The 20,901-nt window shown below is 54.5% G+C and overlaps 9 protein-coding genes across 9 annotated transcripts; 4 read left to right on the top strand and 5 right to left on the bottom strand.

Annotated features, from left to right (window-relative positions):
• Window positions 1-1,285: 1,285 nt before the first annotated feature.
• Window positions 1,286-1,826, bottom strand: MRS44_004998 (uncharacterized protein; the record flags this gene model as incomplete). The annotated part of the gene is made up of 2 exons (XM_065622404.1): window positions 1,286-1,458; window positions 1,646-1,826. The coding sequence occupies 2 exons, from the start codon at window positions 1,824-1,826 to the stop codon at window positions 1,286-1,288; spliced, it is 354 nt and encodes a 117-aa protein (XP_065478476.1).
• Window positions 1,827-2,365: 539 nt separating this feature from the next.
• Window positions 2,366-2,912, top strand: MRS44_004997 (uncharacterized protein; the record flags this gene model as incomplete). The annotated part of the gene is made up of 2 exons (XM_065622403.1): window positions 2,366-2,663; window positions 2,872-2,912. The coding sequence occupies 2 exons, from the start codon at window positions 2,366-2,368 to the stop codon at window positions 2,910-2,912; spliced, it is 339 nt and encodes a 112-aa protein (XP_065478475.1).
• An 851-nt stretch (window positions 2,913-3,763) lies between these two features.
• MRS44_004996 (uncharacterized protein) lies at window positions 3,764-4,436 on the top strand (the record flags this gene model as incomplete). The annotated part of the gene is made up of 2 exons (XM_046273601.2): window positions 3,764-3,808; window positions 4,011-4,436. The coding sequence occupies 2 exons, from the start codon at window positions 3,764-3,766 to the stop codon at window positions 4,434-4,436; spliced, it is 471 nt and encodes a 156-aa protein (XP_046135845.2).
• Window positions 4,437-5,947: 1,511 nt separating this feature from the next.
• Window positions 5,948-7,003, bottom strand: MRS44_004995 (uncharacterized protein; the record flags this gene model as incomplete). The annotated part of the gene is made up of 3 exons (XM_046268669.2): window positions 5,948-6,351; window positions 6,410-6,901; window positions 6,976-7,003. 3 exons carry the CDS (start codon window positions 7,001-7,003, stop codon window positions 5,948-5,950), a joined length of 924 nt encoding a protein of 307 aa, XP_046135846.1.
• A 953-nt stretch (window positions 7,004-7,956) lies between these two features.
• On the top strand, window positions 7,957-10,879 carry MRS44_004994 (uncharacterized protein; the record flags this gene model as incomplete). Its single annotated transcript, XM_065622402.1, has 4 exons — window positions 7,957-8,168; window positions 8,219-8,613; window positions 8,669-9,621; window positions 9,689-10,879. The coding sequence occupies 4 exons, from the start codon at window positions 7,957-7,959 to the stop codon at window positions 10,877-10,879; spliced, it is 2,751 nt and encodes a 916-aa protein (XP_065478474.1).
• A 1,537-nt stretch (window positions 10,880-12,416) lies between these two features.
• Window positions 12,417-12,920, bottom strand: MRS44_004993 (uncharacterized protein; the record flags this gene model as incomplete). The annotated part of the gene is made up of 1 exon (XM_046275508.2): window positions 12,417-12,920. One exon carries the CDS (start codon window positions 12,918-12,920, stop codon window positions 12,417-12,419), a length of 504 nt encoding a protein of 167 aa, XP_046135848.2.
• Window positions 12,921-14,021: 1,101 nt separating this feature from the next.
• MRS44_004992 (uncharacterized protein) lies at window positions 14,022-15,050 on the top strand (the record flags this gene model as incomplete). Its single annotated transcript, XM_046273602.2, has 1 exon — window positions 14,022-15,050. The coding sequence occupies one exon, from the start codon at window positions 14,022-14,024 to the stop codon at window positions 15,048-15,050; it is 1,029 nt and encodes a 342-aa protein (XP_046135849.2).
• A 726-nt stretch (window positions 15,051-15,776) lies between these two features.
• MRS44_004991 (uncharacterized protein) lies at window positions 15,777-17,868 on the bottom strand (the record flags this gene model as incomplete). The annotated part of the gene is made up of 2 exons (XM_046280880.2): window positions 15,777-17,351; window positions 17,407-17,868. 2 exons carry the CDS (start codon window positions 17,866-17,868, stop codon window positions 15,777-15,779), a joined length of 2,037 nt encoding a protein of 678 aa, XP_046135850.1.
• A 1,214-nt stretch (window positions 17,869-19,082) lies between these two features.
• Window positions 19,083-20,003, bottom strand: MRS44_004990 (uncharacterized protein; the record flags this gene model as incomplete). The annotated part of the gene is made up of 1 exon (XM_046268673.2): window positions 19,083-20,003. The coding sequence occupies one exon, from the start codon at window positions 20,001-20,003 to the stop codon at window positions 19,083-19,085; it is 921 nt and encodes a 306-aa protein (XP_046135851.2).
• Between the last annotated feature and the right edge of the window lie 898 nt (window positions 20,004-20,901).

Raw genomic sequence — 20,901 nt, 5'->3', positions numbered from 1 at the left:
GTTGACCGCCTCTTGATCAAGCATCAGGAAGAGCCTGCTCTCAGGCTCCATGACCAGGCCTGGCCCCATCTCTGCCCCATTATGCCGCGGTACAGATCACTGTCGCATCTCAACGTCCTGTCACATGGCGGTGGTGGGGTGCTATGCGTAGATGCTACGTATTGTGGGAGAAATCATGACGGGGATGGGCACGGCTCAGCACCAGGTAGGGACGTTGTTGGTGGTGTGGAGGTTGCAATGAGTTGAGTTGAGGGAGGTGTGGTCTGCTGCGTCGCGATTCGGCTGGGGTCCATGGAGATTGCATTTGCAGAACCGAGGGTTTTACATGGACCAGGAGGGGTGTGTGAGTCGAGGCAATGGCTCAAGTGTCATTCTTGTCAAAGACCATCTTGCTTGTTTGTATGTATCCGTATGTCTTTTGTCTGTCCTGCGTGGGTGAGCTGCAGTAGTCGTGGGTTCCGGTGCCTGTTTCGGAAATGAGAGAATGGGGCAAGGATAAGCATCGCATCTCGTAGGTTGTTACGTACATGTCCGTGGTCTTGAAAACATGGGCGGCTATTCGAAGCTTTTTGGGTGGAAGATGTGTGCTTAGACACGATAGGAAACATACGCGCAGTCATTTTATGGAGCTGTTCTAAAAATTATCATGACTAAGGCGAGGCGAGGGAACTCCCGTCGTGCTAAAGATATTTAGAATTTCGCTCCCAGCGGGTGAACATGGACTAGGTCTCTAGATATGGATGTCTCCAAGTGAGACCGCGCCTGTGAGCTCGAATGGCCTTGAAAAACATAATTGAGGTGACTGGGATGTGCCCTTGTTCCCGCATTGGACGTTGGGAAGCTCTTTTTTCCCCATGAGATGAGATGGCGGTGGGAAATGACGAGCACTTTTTTTTTCCTTCCTCATGATCCATGGGTACAATACCTCCCTACCTACATCCATCCATCCATCCATCCATACCATGCAGCTCTCATTTTTCATTTTGCCGATGCAGAGAGCGCCATTGTCACATCTGCAAGGTCATCTGTAATAGTAGAATCACCAGAAGAATTAAACCGAGCATGAATGATCAGAATGTTGTACAACCATCCATGGATGGGCAGGGGTTGGCAAGTGACGTCGTGGAAGGGCCGCCAGCCACCGTTGGCACCCCTCCACGACAACCCTGGCCGACACCCATCCCTCCATCCTGGGAACTCCATCCAGACACCTCCATCTTCAGACCCTAGTTTGTGGTGTTTGACACAATGGGGAAAGCCAAACTCTGCGAATTATCGACATGGTTTAGCTGGGACCCAATGTGGTTGGCGCTTGCACAATAGCGTAGCTTGCTCCATCCGTCCATCCATCCATTGGCATCCATCCAGGGCCCATTGCGACTTGGAACGTCAATGAAGGCTCGGCAGCCTCATGACGAATGACGATGGCACTATCGAGCATCCCACCAGAACACCTACCTATTTCGGGTGAGTTCGAGGATGGAGATCGACAGGCCGCGTGCGGGCACACCGAGCTAAAACAAAAAGCCATTGACAGACAGCCAACAACATCTATCTACCATCAAAAGCAGCATCAGGCTGTATCACCCAGCACCGAAGCACGCCCGTCCAGCTTGACACTCCCAGCTGGCAGGCCGCAACGTACCGCACCGTACCGTACCGGCACCTCGCCTGACAAGCTGGCCATGACCCGCTTGAGAGGGATTTATGCCGCCCGGCACGCACATAGCAGAAGTCTTCAAGCCGCAACCCGAAGGCCGAGATGGCCTAGCAGCAGTGAGGTGGAAGCCAGGGGCGGGGGGGTTTGCTGAGCTGGGCTGCCCCATCTTGCGCCCCAGACGGCGGTCCGATAGATCGCGATAGGGGGTCGCTGCCCTGCGCTCTGGGGGAGCAAGAGGGTGCGGCACCTTACCTGGCCTTACCTCGTGCCATGGGCTACTTACTGCCCGGCTTCGAATCCGGCAGGACGACCGGGCAAAGGTCCCTTTTTGCCTCTCCCGACAGACTGGTAACGTTGACCTCACCTGGCTTGGTCGGCTCCTTTCCGAGTCTTTTCAGGGCCTTTCATTCGATAGTCTCGACATGACAATCGTGCTGCCAATGTCAAAGAGCTACCCTCACGGCCGCCTTACAAGGTCCTGGGCGGTAGTACAACCACCAAGCGAAGCCGCGCTAGGTGGGCCAGCAGGGGTACAGCAAAAACACCCCGGCAGCTTAGCAACTTTGGAAGCCCGTGACCAGGTACCGGACGTGTCCGAATTGTGACTCCTTGTTATTACGGCTGTGGCAGAAGAAACAAAGACAAACGGCCGTGGTGAGAGCCTCAACAAAGCAAGCACAGACCGAGACAAGCAACAACGTCAACATGACGATGAATAATCGCTCACGAGGCGCCAACTTCAGGCCAGTCTCGATCCCGAGCCGGAATTCAACGGACACGCCGTCCGGTGTCCCTGTCGGGAATATCGTGGAGATGCCCGAGCGCGAGATGCGGTCCTACCTGGAGCTCGTCAACGTTGGTGCCTGGGCCGTTGTAGCCAAGCTCATTTGGAGAGTTTTGGTCATCACCAACATCCACTCTAAAACAAAAACAGCAGGAACAGTTCATCACGACAGCTGGAATCACGGCAACCGCCCAATCAGCAGTAGCGCGGCTGACTCAGGTAAGAGCCCATCGTAATCCAAGACATTTTGACGTCTGTTGAGCTAAACCCTCTGCCACCACCGAAACGTTTGCTCTCCTCATTTGACGGAACAGCCTGCCGCTCTCCCCAGAACCTCGCCAGCTCCAAGAGGTGCATTTCTGTCGATTGTGATGGACAAATGAGATGGCGGCATCACCACAGTGCACCAAACTTATCAGTACTCAAGAATACCTGACCCAAGCAACCCCCGACGCCATCGCTTACTAGCCTTGCACGCATGCTCGCACGCACGCTCGTCCCAGGGCCGTTTCTCCAGCAAGTCAGAGACGACAGATGGCACGACCCAGTGGCATCATGGGTTACCAGAGGCTGGTGGGCGTTCATTGCGGTCTTCGCCTTGCATTGCTTTTTCCGGAGCGTCACACGCCACGTGGGTTTGATAGCTAACGCCCACTAAAAAGTTCCAACCGACGATCCTCGGCGGTGCTACCCATTCGCTCCTTGGTTGCCGGAAGGCTCTGCTTCTCCGGCAGGATGCTTGGATCCTTCTGTCGGCGAACCATCTTATTCCAAGACGGCAGGATGGGATTGCAATGTGCAAGGGCGTGTCGACGGACGGACGTGCAGAGGGATCATCGGGGCTTACCCATGGTGATAGTCTCGCCGGCCGCTTTGACGCCGGGCGTTGACAGCAGTCTACTGCAGCTCTCATGTACGTATCCGGCTCACTCTACTGCGAGACCGGCAGATGAGAGAGCCCGTCCAAGGGCCATCTGTGCCTGCAGCACCTAGCATTGACAGCACCTGGCAGTGCAAATGCACGACGCGGGTTAAGCAAGGCACAGTTGTGGACCGCTCTGGCCAAGAACTGTCCGAGATGGAGGCCACTGGAGGTCAAAGCCTGCACAGGTTGTGCAGTGCGCACGCGACTCGAATCTGACACAACCAACCAACCATTTGATGGGCATCAATCCACTGGGATCCTGTTTCATCTCACGCTCACGATCGCTCGAGCTCGCAAACCCGCAACCAGCAACATCGTGCGCTGGCATAGATCCAACAGATTTTGATTTATAACCAGACAAGGAGTCGGCTGACAATCAGCAAGAGCTCGAGCCATGGCCCACGGGTCGTGCTCTCACGCCGGATTCAAGAGGCGCACGGTACGAAGGCCGCCATTGCATGCTAAGACTTTTTAGTGTTGACGTTGTGGACACTATAAGACGCCGTCGCTACAGCCTGGCGCCAGGCCTAACCCACAGTTGGTGGGTTTTCGCTCGGCTGGCTGGAGACTGGCGAAGCTAGAGAAGCAAACTCGCCAGACAAGGTGATCTGACCATTGCACCAACACTAACGACACACCAGGCATTGAGACATGAGCGAGACTGTGCTCACGCTCTTCAGCTCCCTCTGCTGCTGTCTGTCGCTCAGACCGCGCCGCCTCCCCGGCCGAGCGCTGCTCTCGGTCCCGGAGTCAGTGAGGGTCTGGTCTTCGGCGGCGGTGTTGGCTCGACGTGGGCGTTGGGCTCCGCGTCCGGGACGAAGTTCCATTTCGGTCTCCCAATCCAGCCAAGGCGCCCCGGCCGACAACTGGCCAGTTTCTCGAGTCTTCGGGAACCGATTCGCTCCGGGCCGGAATGGAGACGACGGACCCAGGCCGCCGGCATATTTTCTCATTGCCATGTATACCTTGTGCTGCGCCGCAACCCAATGTTTACCGCTCTTCTGCAGCTACGCGCGTCGACACTGCCGGCCGCTGGTCCCAGGCCGTTGATGGGGATTGTGGGATGAGGCATGGGCAAGGAAGGGAAAACGGGGCCTCCGACGAGACGGACACAAAATACGGATGTCTCCTGCATCGATGACGGTGATTTTCACGGAGCTACGATAACAGCTGCCGTGGCTCTGGGCCCTGTCATCAGCCGAGCGTCTCATTGGGCATGTTCAACTCCGAGGCCCTCAACCTGGACATGGTCTTCGGCAATGTCATCAATCCACTCTTGTCTGTACGACAATCCCCAGCTGTTGGGGCGTGCCTGGTTTGCTTCAAAGAGAAAACAACGGGAGACAACAAGCAATTCTGGACGGACCGCGGAGTCGGAGCAGGCCTGACACCTGATGCTGCAGGATTTGGGCCGTGGACCCGGCCGAGATAAGTTATTGTCGATTCAGCCCCCGCGAGCGGCGCCTGCGTGCAGAGGGCACGCAGCAGCAAGGAGGGCGTGAGGTGTGAGGGAGCAAGAGGTTCCAGACCTCATAGGCGCGGCAGATGCCCCTCTGGTTATGTCCCCCATAGTCAAACGATGTTGTGCAAGTGGTGGCGTTTCTCGACACACGATCTGTCAACCAACCGAGACAAACATGAGAGGTGCATCGACATTTTTCCTTGAAGGGGAATCCCGCTGTTGGCTGTGGGTGTGGGCACGGTGATGAGAAATCGAAGGTCCATGATAGCCGGAGGGCGTCATGGATGTCGTTGCAATCCTGCCCTCACTTCCCCACGACACTAATGTGAGCTGCAAGAAATGCCAAGCGCAATTAGTCAAGGACCCCGGCAAACACAAGCCTCCAGGACGGGCCGTTGCCGAGTCGAGGTTCACTAACGCTCCAGGAACCCGAGGGAACCCCAGTCAGCGCCATATCTGCAGAACCTTGGTTCATGCTGTTCATTCCTCTCACGCCATATTGCTTGGTCCCCTTGCAAGGTGCGTCCAGTGTTTACTCTCCAAGTTGCTCGCTCCTCGTCGTCGATACCCCGTCGCAAACACATGGAACAGAGACACAATGCATGCGCCGCAGTGGGCCTTGCCATTGCCAACTCGAGAGCCGCATTAAAAGCCACGTCGGTTGGCAGATGCAGGCTCTGAGAGAACAAGAGGAGGAAAGAAGACGTCAAGGGTTCGCAGCAGACACTGAAGCGCCTGAAAGACTTTTTATTTCGGTCCCATCTGGAGGTTGGCCCCAGTGAGAAGAGGACCCCCCCTTGTCAAGGACCAGGGGTCATTCGACACCTTTGTCTTCCCTGGATCGTGCTCAAGACGGCGTCGCAGGCGCATTCGGGCTGCTCGTATGCAGCATTTCAGAAACAAAAGTCCGGCCTTGGATCCCGAGAGTCCTCCACGTCTATGCACAAGGGTCTCCTCTATAATCTTATTCCCAGCCGCCACCACAGTTGAGGTAGGTGGTTTCACGTCAAGTCATGCCAGACATCCATGTTTTCTCTGCCGCTGAACCCAGAACGCCCGATCATCAACGCCAGAAGTCTGGCGTTTCTTCAACTCTAGCCAATCCCAGCTCCTTCTTTACTCCTCCCAGAAGCCAGGGAAGAGGTACTCGACACGCTTCATCGCCTCGGGGTCCCGGCCTTCGGGCTTGGTCATAAACTTGACGGCGCCCTGGGACGCACCCTGCCAGTGCTTGGCCAGGACCAAGTCACTGTTGTCGAGGTCGGCAAGACGGTCCAGGACAGCTCCCACAAGGCGCTTGGCGTTCTTGCTGTTGGCCTTCATGTACTTTCCAACCATCTCGACGTTGACATCCTCGAATGAGTGCCAGCAGTCATAGTCAGTGGCCATGGCAATCACCTGATAGGCCATCTCAGCCTCGCGGGCGAGCTTCGCCTCGGGAAGGGTTGACATGTTGATAACCGATCCACCCCACGATCGATACATGTGCGACTCGGCGCGGGTTGAGAATTGAGGTCCCTCTATGTTACTCGTCAGATCATGACCAGATTTCTCGGCAGGGATCTATGTCTTGCTTACCCATGACGATGACCGTGCCCTTCTCGTGCAAGACAACGCCGTCTCCCTCCATATGCTCAGCGCACGTCTTGACCACCTTGGCAAGGCCCGCATCAAAGGGATCGGCGAAGCCGACGTGTCCAACGACACCGCCCTCGAAGAAGGTGAAGGGGCGGACACCCTTCGTGCGGTCGATGACCTGGTCCGGAACGACAAAGTCCATGGGCTTGATCTCCTCTTGCAGCGAACCGACGGCGGAGAAGGCGATGACGCATCGGACACCGATATGCCGCAGGGCAGCGATATTGGCTCGGTTGGGGACTTCGTGGGGGGCAAACTGGTGGTGGATGCCGTGGCGGGCGAGGAAGGCTACGTTAACGCCCTTGTGGGAGAGGATTTGGATAGGCGACGCGGGAGCACCCCACGGTGTGATGGGGTTGAGGGCGGCGATGGGCTCGAAGCCCTCGAGCTGGCCAAGACCAGTGCCGCCAATGACGGCAATATGGACGGGCTCTGAGAGAACGTGTCAGTTTGCGCTTCGGCCAATTCGGTGAAGATCCAGTGAAGGAGCTGGCTGATGGACGCACTGTCAAAGGTCGTGGGGAGGTCACCCATCTTGGCGGCTGTAATCGAGGAGCGGGCTCGGAGCTAGGCTGAGGGGGCGAGGTCAGGGAGAGGAGAGCGGCGTCGATGAGGAGGAAAGAAGTTGTCGTCGTCGCTTGGAGGGGGACACAGATATTTCTCGTGCCCGACGCTGACGAGAACCTTTACCCCACCATGGATAACGTCCCAAGCTTGCGTGCTCCATGGAGGGGTCGTGGGCCTCACATGGCTCTTTCATTGGCTCGGCACGTTGGACATTATCGGCCTTGAAAGGGACATCGCTCTCACGACAGTATCGATAGGACGGAATAAGGTTTCTCACGTTCAGTTCCTTCCAGGGACCAATAGGAAATGTTCCTACATGTTTCGAGTTCAACGAGGACAAGGTTTGGGGAGATTGCGAGGACACTTCAGGGTAGGTTTTGAGGTTATGATATCATCGCATGGGGACTCTGAATTTCTTTCTAACTTGTGAGTATATTTCGATCTTGACATTGCCTGCTAACCTCCCTATCCATATATTTCACTCCGTACTCCTGTGAGAATATATATTTACTCCTGACGGGATGCTTGCAAGCCCTCTGTTGCTTTGGTGAACTGCTTGAGGTCGATGCCCCGGTAGTGCCGGTTGTATGAATCTGTGTAGGTTAATCCCATCCCCAGCCCAGGTCATCAACGTATATCTCAGCAAGTAGAAGAAAATCATACAGGTCCCTCAGTAATAACTGATTGCCGACGCCATCATTCTGTTTGTTTTTAGTCAAGAGCAATAATATTGGAAAGTGGCAATCGCATATTGTGAATTACAGGCTACCACGGCTACCTCATCGTTCTCCTCAGGTGCTGACCAAGCCGGCCAAAATTTTCCGCGCCCCGCCGAATTTTATGTCACCACAACATCCGGTGAACTACCAGCAACACACTTTATATCAGCCGTCCTCATATTGAAGACATAAAAGGACGCCATGACACGCCTACCCGATTATGTTAGCTTGCCAGTAGAGGCTCAAGAAGATGGCACCGGCGAGACCATCGAGGAGCGATGCTTCTCGGCCGCTCTCATCTGCCTTGAGGGCCACTACACTCAGTCACCCCCGATGGGACCTCAAACATCAGCAAAAGTGAGCTCGATGATCTCAAAGACGCTGGAAAAGACACATACGCTCCGGAAGGCTCGGTAAGTAACTCGCACCCACCAAGAGCTTCATCACTGATGGTAGCCTGTAGTGAGGCAATCTCAAGGAATGTGGCGATCTGGATCTGGCTCACGAGAATTTTCGCCGCTGCCATCCCAAGCCTCACGACTCGATCTGTGGGACCTCTATCGAGCCTCAACGACCCAGAAAAGGGCGTCACGCCGCAGGAGAGTACGGCCTGCATCGTCAACCACCACGCGTCCATCAAGGAGGACCTCGGGATCCTCATCAAGCTCATGCACATTGCCCGCAACCTCCTCGTCAATGCCGAGCCCGAGGTGCCCCAAGATATTTGCGCGGCGGTGCATTTCGACCAGATGGTTTACCAGACAATCATCCTCTGCGTCAACGTTACTAGCAAGGGATATGACGGCGAGATTATCGACGAGAACCAGAGGCTCAAGTTGACTGATGTCACAGAACTTTGTGAGTTTGGCCTTTGAGTTACTCATCTAGGTGACTTTAAACTGACTCGCCTTAGACAAGAAGCTGCTTGTAACCTCACTACAACAGGCGCACAACTGGACAGCCAAGCATGATAGAAACAAGATGTCTTTCTGGTTCGACGTCCTCTTTGACGACGACGGTGCGCTCTCTGGCCCCGAGGAAGCCCTGGGTGATGGCTCAGGGTTCCGTCCAGATGTTGCAAAGCGTCAGGTTCAGCATTGGCTCGATCGTAACTCCAAGATGTGCGACACTGCGAGGAAGCTTCTGAAGGATTACGCCGAGAATCACGCGGACAAGCCTCCTGGGAACCTCGCTCCTATCCGGCCCTTGGCTTGGAACTGGCTCCCTGATGGTTCTGTGGATGTTCCGGCTGATATGACCAACCCCGAGGAGAAGATCAACCCGATTTGGAAGCCAGATGAGTCGGACAAGTTCGAGCAAGACCGCGCGTATGGCCGCGTCTCTCGAGAGATCGACACATGGTGGCTTAATGCTCGGGACCCCAACTACGAGGACTGGGTGGCTGGAATGCCCTCTGTGGAGCTTGCCCAGACACGTACGGAGCATTGCCGCAACAACCTGGTTCACCGATATGCTCACTCTTGCGGAACAGACCATTCTCCACCGCCTGGAGTTGTGGAGGAGGAAGAAGAGCTTTCTGATCATGAGCATTGCCATCATTGCGAGCACGAGCACGATCATGAGCATGATCACGACCATGACCACGAGCACGAGCACGACCATGATCACGACCACGAACACGATCATGACCACGATGACCACGAGTGCGAGTGCGAATGTGACCATGGCCATCACCATCATCACCACCACCATGATCACGAGTATGCTCATGACTATGTTGAAGACATGATGGACGATGAAGATGCCGACGACGACGAATCTTACGGAGAGGGGCCGCTGACGGGCTTGTTGACTGAAGTACCAAATATCCTGGATCCAAAGCAAATCGAGGCTTTGCACATGATCGTCAAGTCCTGTATTCTGGACAATGCTGGTTCAGGACTTACCAGGGCGGGTGAAAAACTTGCAAAAGACTCGATGCCGCATGTTCCTGGCGCTCGATTGCGGCAAGAGTCTTTTGCGGGAGATGCTAGTCTTTATCGCCGTGTGGGAGAAGGATGAGCAGTCACTTATTTTCCAGGTGACGACCCAGATCGTGGAGGCACTTCATCACAGCGCCTTGATTCCTTATGCGTGGAACTCTCTGCGCATCTCGAAGGACATCATCTCGCCTGCACAGACTGTCTTGTTGCGACTTGTCAACCACATGTTCAGAGCCCGAGTCAACAATCCTTCTTCTCAAGAGTCAAAGGACAATGCTCGCGATATCAAGCTGGTGCATTTCTTCTTCAGCTTCTTCCGGAGCCGTATTGTCCCCGAGTGCGCAGCGCTCATGCATCTCCAAGCTCAGATTCGGGAAGAGAATTGTGACCCGTCCGATTTCCCCGTGGACAGCTGGGATATGGAGCGCGCCAAGGACGGTCTCGCCCAGTATCTCGATTTCCTCACCACAGTTGCCGAGATGATGGATACACGGGCGAAGCTGATCGAGTGGGAGGCTGTTTACGATCTCATCACCATCTTGAGTGGACTCGAGGCTGGAGTACCCAAGAAGCCTCTGATCGAACTTCCAAAGCGCTCACCCCGGAATGAGACTGGCAACAACCCCATGGTGGAACGTCCATACTCTACCGCAGATGATGGCCTTCCCCCGTCGCCACCACCGCCACCCTTGCAAGAACCAGCCCACAAGTTTCCCTGGTCTGGAATCAAGGGCCAGATCTTCACCATCATCGCCACACTCCTGCAGCCGCCTCCTGGACAGAGCAGCCCCGGCAACCCTGACGTGCAGATGCAGATGGTCAAGTACAACGGAATAGTGCCGTTGCTGAACTGCTGCGCCTATGACGACCACAACCCCTTCGCTAAGGAGCGAGTGACCATCTGCCTGAAGTGGCTGTTGGATGGATGTGAGGCCGCAAACAACTTTTTCCGTGAGCTTGTCAATCTTTCACCACCACCCAATCTGAGACCCCCACCTGGAGGTACCACGGTGTCAACAATAAGGGTCGATGGTATTCAGGGAGAGGTCAAGGTCCAGGTTCGTTCGGGTACATCTGCGCCGGGAGCACAGGACACTGCAGATATTGTGGATGGGGCCGCAAGGCTGAACCTCAACCAACCCAGTGGGCGAGGTAGCATCGAGGACGACTTTATGGCCTAAAGGGCGGTTCAACAGAGTGATGGCCCGAGAGGCAGCAAATCGGATTTTCAGGTTGATTGAGGCCGACCAGTTGACAATGTATGGGTGCCTGCCTAGTTGGAGAGGGTGAGAGAGTCATCTCATGATTGTCAGGTGTTTCGATGTACCCCATTACTTTTTATTCATAGCCTCGTCAGGCTTCGCTTACTGAAGGCATCATAATGACCGGGCGGAGTTTTGGGGGTCAGTGTCTGACACTGGTAGAGTCATGATGGAGGAATGGAGGCTTACGAAGCTCGACGCGTTCGCGTGTTGTGCGCGTACGCATCAGACTTATGTTGTTAGCATTTCTGTCTCATGAGCCAATCAATTACAAGTTGAACCTCAGGTGTTTGCCATGATGACAATGTGTGTGGATTCAAAGCCTTGAAAATAACGAATCAAGAGGCTATGCGCCAACCAGCCTTGTGTAAGACGACACAGCAGAGGATGAGTGATGTTTTTGCACCTGCAGTTTTGCCTGGACCGTATCTTTTGCCTCTGTTAACGCGCGGCGTGAGATATAGGTGTACGTATTTGCAATAGACAGCTTCAAGATGGTACAGTCGCCCCTCGGGGTCTGACTCTCTTCTTACACATTTGAAGGTGGTGTAGAGCAACGTTGTCCCCGATGAGTAAACATTTACAGTACATATACGAGACCGGACGATTCTGCTATATTGCCTGCAGGTGAAGGCATAGCGCACCCTTCTCGGCAGGCCGGATGATCAAGCACCCATGTAAGCACGCATGCCACCACGACGTTTCCCGGTCATCCGACTCGTTTGTAACTGATGTAGTATACCATTAAATATTGTAATTAGAACATATATGCTGCCAGAGTACATTGATAGCACTGTATACAACGTGTTGACCGCGGACGCATACGTAGTTGAGTGGTGCGAGATGGTTTGGGCAGTGTTCGGCACGTCATAAGTCACCCCGATACAAGGAACCGTTGGAGCCCACCCGGCCTGTCAGATCGGTACCGCAATAGAATACCCACAGGGACGATCTTACGAGAAGAAGAAGAGGTTGGTTGCACGGTGCAGTACGACACCACCCCCTGGTATCCGTTGTTGCAACTCACTGGATCTGACGCCAACTGACCTGCATATTCCCGTTGGCATTATTGCAGATGGGACAAATGGTGTGGCCACCTGACACGGAAGTGGTACCCGGAACTTCGCCCTGACTTGGGGGAGGATCAAGTGATTTGTATATATAGTTGGTTAGACTGCCCACCGAGAATAGCACTTGAGATGGATGTGAGAGGGAATGACTATGGCCTTGTTCGATGTGGGATAAAGATGAACCGAAACAAAGATGATGGGGAGATTAGCAAACGATTTAACATTTTAATGATGTATACCCGGTTAAATATTTCCGTAGGTATGAACCGACCCCTTTCCTGACTACGCCTATAACAAAGCCGTGATTACATGCAACATGGTGATAAAGAAAAGTCAATTCGATTAAGGATATATCTGACAGCCTCCCGTATTCAGCTCCAGGCTCTCTACATGGTATTGCATTGCTTGAGTGTCCGCGCCCGTCTTCTCCGCTGCGTGGCTTGATGTTGTTTGCGAGGCTTCTTTTGGCTCGGCCTCTTTGACTTGTGTCCTGACTTGGGTTCCGAGTTCAGCCTCGCCCAGCATTGCTGTACCGGTCGCTCCCAGTCATGCCTGATGAATATAATGTCGTATTGTGGCGCGTATAGGACGCGATGGGTCGTCACTTGGGCCTCGTCGACACCGACGAATCGGGAGCGGAGCTGCACCTCTGTGCTGGCGTCTATTTCCGGCAGGGCCTTGTCGGAGCCGAATTGTGCGGCGTGGAGTTTCTGGAGGTATTCGAGGCCGATGAAGCTCGACTCGCCGCTGTTGGTGAGGTGTAGTACTCTAGGGTTTTGGGAGTGGTAGGACGGCTCGGTACCGCTGGGGTCGGAGGTGAGGATGTGATTCGGGGACTTGATGGAGACTAGGGAGACCTCGTAAGGGGGAAAAGAGGGTTGGGGGGCCATTGTTTATGTGTAGAATGTGTCTGGCCGGTCTGTCTTGATGTTCGAGTCCTGATGTTGGGCTGGTCTTTGAGAACTATATACGACACGACTTACACAGCTGGCCCACGCCACTTGGAGGCTGTTGAGCACCCCCGTCTTGACATATGTGAATAGGGAGAAATGGAAATTACAAATGGCGCAAACCACGGCGGTTGGGGGGGGGGGCAGCTGCACCTACTTAACCAGGCCCGGCCACTGTCCGGTCCCGGCCTTGTCTCGAAGATTACACCTCTCTCGCAAAGCTGCATTTCAGAGAGACCCCAGAACAGCCCGGGCGTGTACCATGGCCGTTCATTGGCTGGGGGTACAAACTTGGGAAGTCTGTCTGGGTCTGGCACAGTCCCCGTGTGGCTGCATGTGTGAGTACAGGGATTAATGGCCTCGAAATCTGATGGAAAGAAATACGGACGCTGGTTTGGGTGGCGATACCCGCCAAAATAACCTCTTTTTTTCTTTCCACCTATCGATCGATCAACTCGACACAAGGTGATTGACCAATCAGAGCGGATTTTATTAACCAATCATGGTATTGGGAACAGCTCGCGGCTGCTATTGGATCATATCCATCCCAGTTGTGTCAGTGCAGTGTCAGGGCTCGAGGGCCTTTTTGTAATTGTGCCCCCGAGACGTGGATAAACTTGGAATGTGCAGCATACGAACGCATCATTCTATTCTAGCATTGAACCCATATTCAGTCAAGGTAAGTCGTCCTTCTGGAATTGTCATCTCCAAGCTCAAGGGTCAGTTTTTGTTCTGACGTGTTGAAGGCTGCCTACCTAGGTAGCGAAGCACTTTAGACTCGATACAATTGGATCCAGGCCGAATGAGCTGGAACCCGCCCGTGCCCGTCGTCAATCCCTTGACAGGTTTTCAACCCCTGATGCGAATCAATCTCTTCTGTATTGTACGTCTTACCAGTTTCTGAGGCATAATGTGCTTGTTTCTGTTACTCGACAGCCTCACTTTCACCCTCCTCAACATGAACCTCACCTAGAAAGCAAGAGAAAACAAACTTCACCATGAGAGACTGATTCAATGTAGATATACAATATCAAAGAACTCATGAAGCGTCGACGGCGAAACCCCCAGGCCGGAAAACCTCCCCCACGCTCACTCATGAGGGAGGCTCTTGTGCAACAGCTGGAGCTCGACTTTATACCCTTCAGGAAATATCGCTCACGCCGCTCGGAAGCATGGCGATCCGTATCGTCTTCTGTTAGTCAGGAGTCGTCCGCCGCCTTGTCACTCGACAGATACGTCAAGGCTTTTGTTGGTGATAAATGCACCGAGAAGGAGGATACTTCTGGGACCCGCAGACTGAGGAGGAACCACACGCCGCCGGCCTCTGAGGACTTTGACACTCGGCGAGGTCTAATATCCTCTAGCCCTCTTCACATGAATCGGATAGAGGAGTATTCGACATCTGCTTTCTCGACCAGTGGCGAGCATCCCGTGGCAGAGTGGACCCGGCATGGCTATCATCACAATTACAGTCAACTATCCAACTTTCAGATCCTCGACCAAGAGGGCTGCTGGCAATACGTCCAAGTGAAATTTGACCTGTCCTTGGGACACTCCTTGGTCAGCGAGGACACAGTACGCCGGCTAGGGATAATGCTGATCCCGATGCCGCTAGATTTCTCGCACTCTATATATTCTACTCACCTCGGTTTGGTAGAGCCCAGGTCGTGTGCAGCCATCCAATTGCGGGCGTCGCCCGAAATGTCTCCCGTGTCGACAAATCTGGCGAGCACAAAGTTGCTGCCCGGGGGTTGGGACATGATCGTTGGAAAGGGCCTCCTTGACATGTTGGGCGGCTTCACGGCGTTGCCTTTCATGTCAATGAGCCCTGGGTATTTGAACTGGACACCCCCTGAACCTTGGATACCGATATATTCGCCCATGAATAATGTCACTTGGACGCTAGAAGACGGCGCCCAATGTTCTCGAGGGTATCTCAACCACCCTCAATGCTCAATCCCCCAGCCTGACAGCGATATGAGACCCCCCAGGCCTGGTTTATGTGGCTCGACAGTTGAGTTATCAGGCAACTTGGTACAGTATCAACGACGAGAGCCGGACATTTTGTGAACGGCTTGAAGGGTTACAAGCGAGGCATTCTAGCCGAGCCGGGGAGCAAAGGATTCCTCAATTCTAACGCGGTGGTGAATCATCTACGATAGGGGCAATACCAGGTAATAGAGAGAACAGCGCTTACATGGTTGTATCAAAGCTGACTGGTGCATGAACTGTACCATGTGTTGCCTCTTCGCTCCCTAGCAACACTAGCTGAACCAATGGATACCAATGGGTGAGACGGGAGGGGGGGGCGTTTGATGATAAACAAGACTATACCCAATCTCAACTCTTCAGGTGGGCATGCAGACGCCATGGCGCGGCAGAGCTGTGATTTGGCCAAGGCAGGCTGTAGCATAACTAGAGCTTCTCAACCAGATCCCTTACAACACAAAGATCCGCGGTCCACTGAGGATGCAGCTGGATGACAACCCACGGATGAGGAGGCATGGCTGGCTAGGCCTTTTCAGCGAGCCAGGCTCGATGATTTCATGGAACCTGCGGGTCTGTCTGACAACGAGGCCCAACATGTGGGCTGGGAATTGAGGCCCCCTACACAGCAACAATGAACGCCAGCGAGCTGTTGTCATATATGGTATCGTTTTCGAATCATTAGGTTTATATACATGTAGGTACCGGGATCATGATACCAGCCAGGGAAAGCCCCCGAAACACGCTGCCGTGAGCAATGTCCCTTGCCTAAAACAACCCAACGCCTATATTTTATCCAACCAGTAGAAATTACACCATCATGGCTCCAAAACCAGCCATTCCAGCAAAGGCCACCACCATCCCAGGCCTGGGCGCGTTCCAAGCTCCAGCGTCGGGTGTCTCAGTGGCCGTGTACACACCCGTCAAGTCGCTCGTGGGCGTAGCCGTTACCGTGGTTGTCCTGGCTTCCGTGGTGGTCTTGGCATTGAGAGGCCAGTCCCCAGAAGACGAGTACAGCACACCGTTGATGACGACACCGTCGTTATCGATGGCCAGCTGCTGCGCGTCCTCGTCACAGGTGCCACCGTAGTCGCGGATGTAGCACGTTGGCTTCATCTGCTTGGGCAGAGTATCCGTGTGCGTAGCGTTTGCGTCACCCGACGTGTTGTACGACGCGGCGTCAATGTCCTTACCCGTCGACACCGACGTTCCCATTATAATTCGGGCAAACACCTGAAACGCCGTTTCCGGCTGATAGGCTGGCACCGCGTGCCCAGCTTGGTAGATGCGGCTGAAGGATAGGTTGCCAAATTGACGAACAACACCACCGATGTATGACTCGTTGACAATGATGGGCGCATAGCCGGCCTCAGGGAAACCGGTGCTGTACGCATTGCCTGCTTCCTGGGCGATGTTCTTGGACACGGCTTCGCCACCCATCCAGTTGCAGATGTAGTCCCTGTCACCGTACATGAGGCCGATCCGCACACCCTGGTTCAGGAGAGCGGCAAGGCGCGGGATATTGCCATCGCGAGCAATGTCTCCCGTCTCGGCAAACTCGTAAAATACGTTGGTATTGGACATGGTGTAGTTGACAGGCGACCCTATGGCACGGTGCACTTCAGCCTGGTTGAGGTACTCCTGGAACGTCATTGGCGGGAATGGGTCCGCGTAGGGGGCAGCCAGGTCGTAAGCGCCTCGATCTGAGCTGAAGTAGGCGTTTTGGATGTCGAGGCACTCGTCCCTAGCCTTGGAGCACACCTGGTTGACGGCATCTTCGTCGCCCTCACCTTCGGGATCGCCTAAACTAACGGCAGCGCCACATTGGTGGAGGAGGTCGCGACAGCCGCCCTCGGAAGAATACTTGTCGAGATAGTAACTGGTATCGGTCGGAGACATGGCCTTGTAATTGTACGAGTTCTCGCTGGCAAAGATGGGGTAAAAGGGCACTTGGGTTTCCATGTCGACACAGCCGTTGACAATGCCTAGTGACTTAAGATGGACATCGATGGTTGAATTGCTTGGCAGCTCTCCATTCTGGCGTCGGACGTTTTGCTCCTGGAAGGTCTCGGCGAAGATGGGACCATAACGACCGCCGTAGCTCTCAGCAAAGAGGTTGATGCCGAGAGAACTGTTTCGACCGCGCGAGGAAGGCTGATACTGCGGAAAGGTAGTCAAGAATCCCTGGACCATATGCCATACAGCCATGGCAGCCGTCTGGGTCGTGTTGGCGGTGTGTTCCCTGTCACCAGAGCTAAAGGTACCATTGCGGAAGACCCATTCAGGATAATTGGGATTGGGCACAGGAGGCACGTCGACTGTGCCCCGGGCAAAGTTGGCGGTGCCTCTGGTGGGAGAATCGTAAGAGAAGCCTACTTGGTTAGGCTAGAATGGTTGCTGGTCAGTATTGTAAGTCGATACCAGCCCAAGCCGGACACACCTGATCAATGAAGAGCATGTTGGAAGCGCGGTCCCAGCCCCATTCGCGAGCAACAGTGTCGTAGTCATCCAAACCCTTCTCGACAACCTCGCAGGGTCCATTGCCAGTGAAGAATCCATACATGGAGCTGGACCCAGGTCCGCCATTGAGCCAGATGGTGAGACTCTCGGTTCGCTCGCGGGCCTCAACAAACCAAAAGAATAGATTGGTTGGGTAGTCACCGGGAACCGAAACCCAACCCGTGTACTGTTTTTGCGAATCGAAAGCGGTTGCGCATGCGCCTTCGGGGACTTTATAAGATACTGTGACATTGCGGTTTGCAGGTGAACGGACGACGGTGAGGTTGCGCGCCTCGGCATCGGAGCGAGGCAGGAATTGCGCCGATGTATGGAATGCGAGGAGCGGAATTAGGAGCAAAAGCCGCAGATGCAGAGAGAGGGACAAGATGAGAGGAGGCGCCATAACGGCGGGCGGCCAACGTCTGGCCGGAGGCGGTCGAGTGTGTCTGGTGGTGAGAGATTCTATGGTAGGAGTCGTCGTCATTCAACAACAGGCTAGTAAGCAAACTGACGACGACGCATCACAGGGCAAAACAATGCTGTAGCGAGACATGAAAAGCCCGGGACGAGACACGAGCGACTGAGACAGACAGCTCCCGAGACACGGGGTAAAGCGAAGGGAAAGCAGAAATGCAAAAAACGAGATGAAAAAGAAGGGATAACGGTACGTAAAAAGAAAGAAAGGAAGAAAGCCTTGTCGGATGGTGCATGAAGGGAGAAACGAGGCTCTGCCAACAATGGATCGAAGGATGGAAGCTACAGTACGCGCAAGCCGACACCCACCCCCTCACTGGCTGTCGTCCATCGTTTGTGCCTTGCATCGCCTCCCTCTAGGGGGATTTTCGGGCGTTGGGCGCTGGGGTTACAGTGGGGATCGGCGCCTAGAGACAGCGGAGTGGCTGGTCATGTGGGGAGCTGGGTCCCCCTCGTAAGGCAGGCTCACACGAACGAAGCTCTGTCCATGGTCAAGCAACGGTGAAGCTTGGACGGGTCAAGTGGAATGATCGGTGTCGATATATATGGTTAGAATGGTTTATAAAAGGATTCTTACTTCTTTCTTGGCTTCTTCTTTCGGCTCTCTTTGGATAGAATACTCAAGACACTTCTTCGCCACATGCCAATTCCTCACCCCTTGCACGTGCGGCTGATCGTTAGCTGCAATGGATGCAAATCTCCAACGGCACATGTTTCCAGCAGGGGTCGGCCCGTCGCCGTGCGTGGCAACGGATGTTTGACGACGGTTGCAGTAAGCAAGGGCGGAAGGGAAGTCTATATGACCCGACCATGCTGCACCCCGAGTAATCTCTTGAGAGAGAGCCTGCAATCTCATCATGACTGCCTAGAGGTAAGAAGAAGCATCTCACATCTTACCAACCGAAACAGGGATCACTGGGATTGTGATCCCATGACGTGATGTCTCCCTTACCAAAGCTTGGTTCGTGAGTGAATACGACGGAGCCAATTATACATTTGGCCTGTTGACCGTTTCAGATATGGCATTGGTAGTGTCTACAGCAAGAACTTGGTAACTGTTTTTTAAATACTAGAGTACAGCCTCATCTATGCGCCTTTTCCGTTACACCAAAGGTAGATTATACAGTTATATCACATATTCCATCATGGCTCTCCCGTCTTGCGCACCGCGAAAAAGTAGTTGCCCACCTTCTCGCTGCCCTTCACCTCCTTCCAGCCCAGGCCTGGCACGTACACGACGCCCTGCACCATGGGATGACTCCATCCCTGGTTCGCGAGGAAGTGCCGCAGCTCCTCCTCGTTGAGGTACTTGTTCCAGTCGTGCGTCCCCTTGGGCACGATCCCCAGCACGTCCTCGGCTATGAAGTTGGTCGTGAACCAGCTCATCCATGTTCGCGCGATAGTGCTCATGACAAGCCAGCCTCCCGGCTTGACGAATGGCCGCACCTTTTCCAGGAATGCGGCCGGCGCATCGACGTGTTCGATCACCTCGAACAGGGAGACCACATCATAGGCCTCCTCGGGTGTCGCGGGCACGGGTAGGTTCTCAATCGATGTCTGGCGATACTCGAGCTTGTTGCGCAACCCTGGGTCCCTGCGGGCGTGGGCTCGGGCTACGGCCAGCACTTCGGGGGTAGGGTCGATGGCAGTGACGCGCCGGGTCGTCGGCAACCGTGCGGCGCTCTCGGCAAAGATGCCGCCGCCACAGCCGATATCGAGAAAGGTAAGATCGGTCGTCGCGGGAGCATCGGCCTGGGCGCTGTGACAGGCGCGGATAAAGTCGTGACGGAGAGGGTTCATGAGATGGAGGAGCCGCGAGGAGCCATGAGGATCCCACCAGTCCGCGGCGAGGGCGTTGAAGTGTGAAACCTCATCAGGGTTCACGGAGGAGAAGTTCGAGGAGGAGTTGTTGGGGGAGGTTGTAGAGCTCCATCGTGGAGCTGCGACGGAGGTGCCGATGATGCGGAGGGAGGGTGGTGGGATGGCCGATGATAACACTGGCCGTCGACCCGATCGGGCCAGACTTCGGAGCAGGGCACCCGCCGGCCGGGACGGAGCCGGCATGGTTGGTGGTTAGAGAAGAAGGAGGATTTGTGTGGTTGGTGATGCAACCAGCCCAAGACGTCTGTGGTGCGAGGTATCAGAGGATGACAAAGCCGTCCTCCGGAGAAAAAAAGACCAGCAGTGGGGTCTTGAGACGGGAAATCAATCGATTATCCAGTGACAAGATACAATTAAACAACTCGGCTCTCTTTCCGTCATCGGTCCCACTACTGCCGCAATTGACGCTCTTTTTTTCCCTTCGGATATCCCTTCGCTGACTGATGCTTTCGCAATTCCTGACCCCAACTGCGTTTTCCAGCTGGCTTACATAATAACCGCGCGACGGGGAAACCAAAACGGCCGCTAGAGCCAGGGAGCCCGAGTGTTTACCCCAAACCGGGCAAGACAACCTAACCAATTGCCATCCCAGGCATGTGAGCGAAGCAGATGGAACCGTCTTGTCCTCCCCCGGCCTAGGCTCAGTCCGGGTAAGCCGGGGTTTTTACAGTGTGAGAGCCGGGAATTCACCGCGCGGCACCGAGCAGGTGAAAGCCGGAGAGCGGAGGAGGGGGAGAGAGTGAAAGAGAGGGTCTGAATCATGCGAGGTGGAAGCACGTCGTCCGTTATTATGTGTGAGGGCGCCGCTAAAGCCTGTCTTTTTATAAAATTTTCCTTTCTTTTAATCACTTGATCGTACAGTTGTTCCTCTTTCTCAATTCATCCTCCTTCCACCGCTTTCGTTGTTGTCTTCTAGATCACGGGCCGAACCCCTCCCCTCAGTAGGAAAAAAAGTTCCCCGCCGCCTCCGTCTCCGCCTCCGGAACCGAGCCCGCTCTCCTCGTGTACTTGCCATCGCAAAGCGTCGCATTGCTAGTCGCATTTACTGCTACTCCTTCAAGCCGAGGTCGAAGAGTCACGC

The sequence above is a fragment of the Fusarium solani genome (assembly GCF_023522795.1).
Source record: "Fusarium solani strain SB1 chromosome Unknown bctg00000002, whole genome shotgun sequence".
Classification (NCBI taxonomy): Eukaryota; Fungi; Ascomycota; class Sordariomycetes; order Hypocreales; family Nectriaceae; genus Fusarium; species Fusarium solani.
The sequence above is the reverse complement of the archived record's forward strand: the minus strand, read 5'-3'. Positions and strand labels throughout refer to the sequence as shown.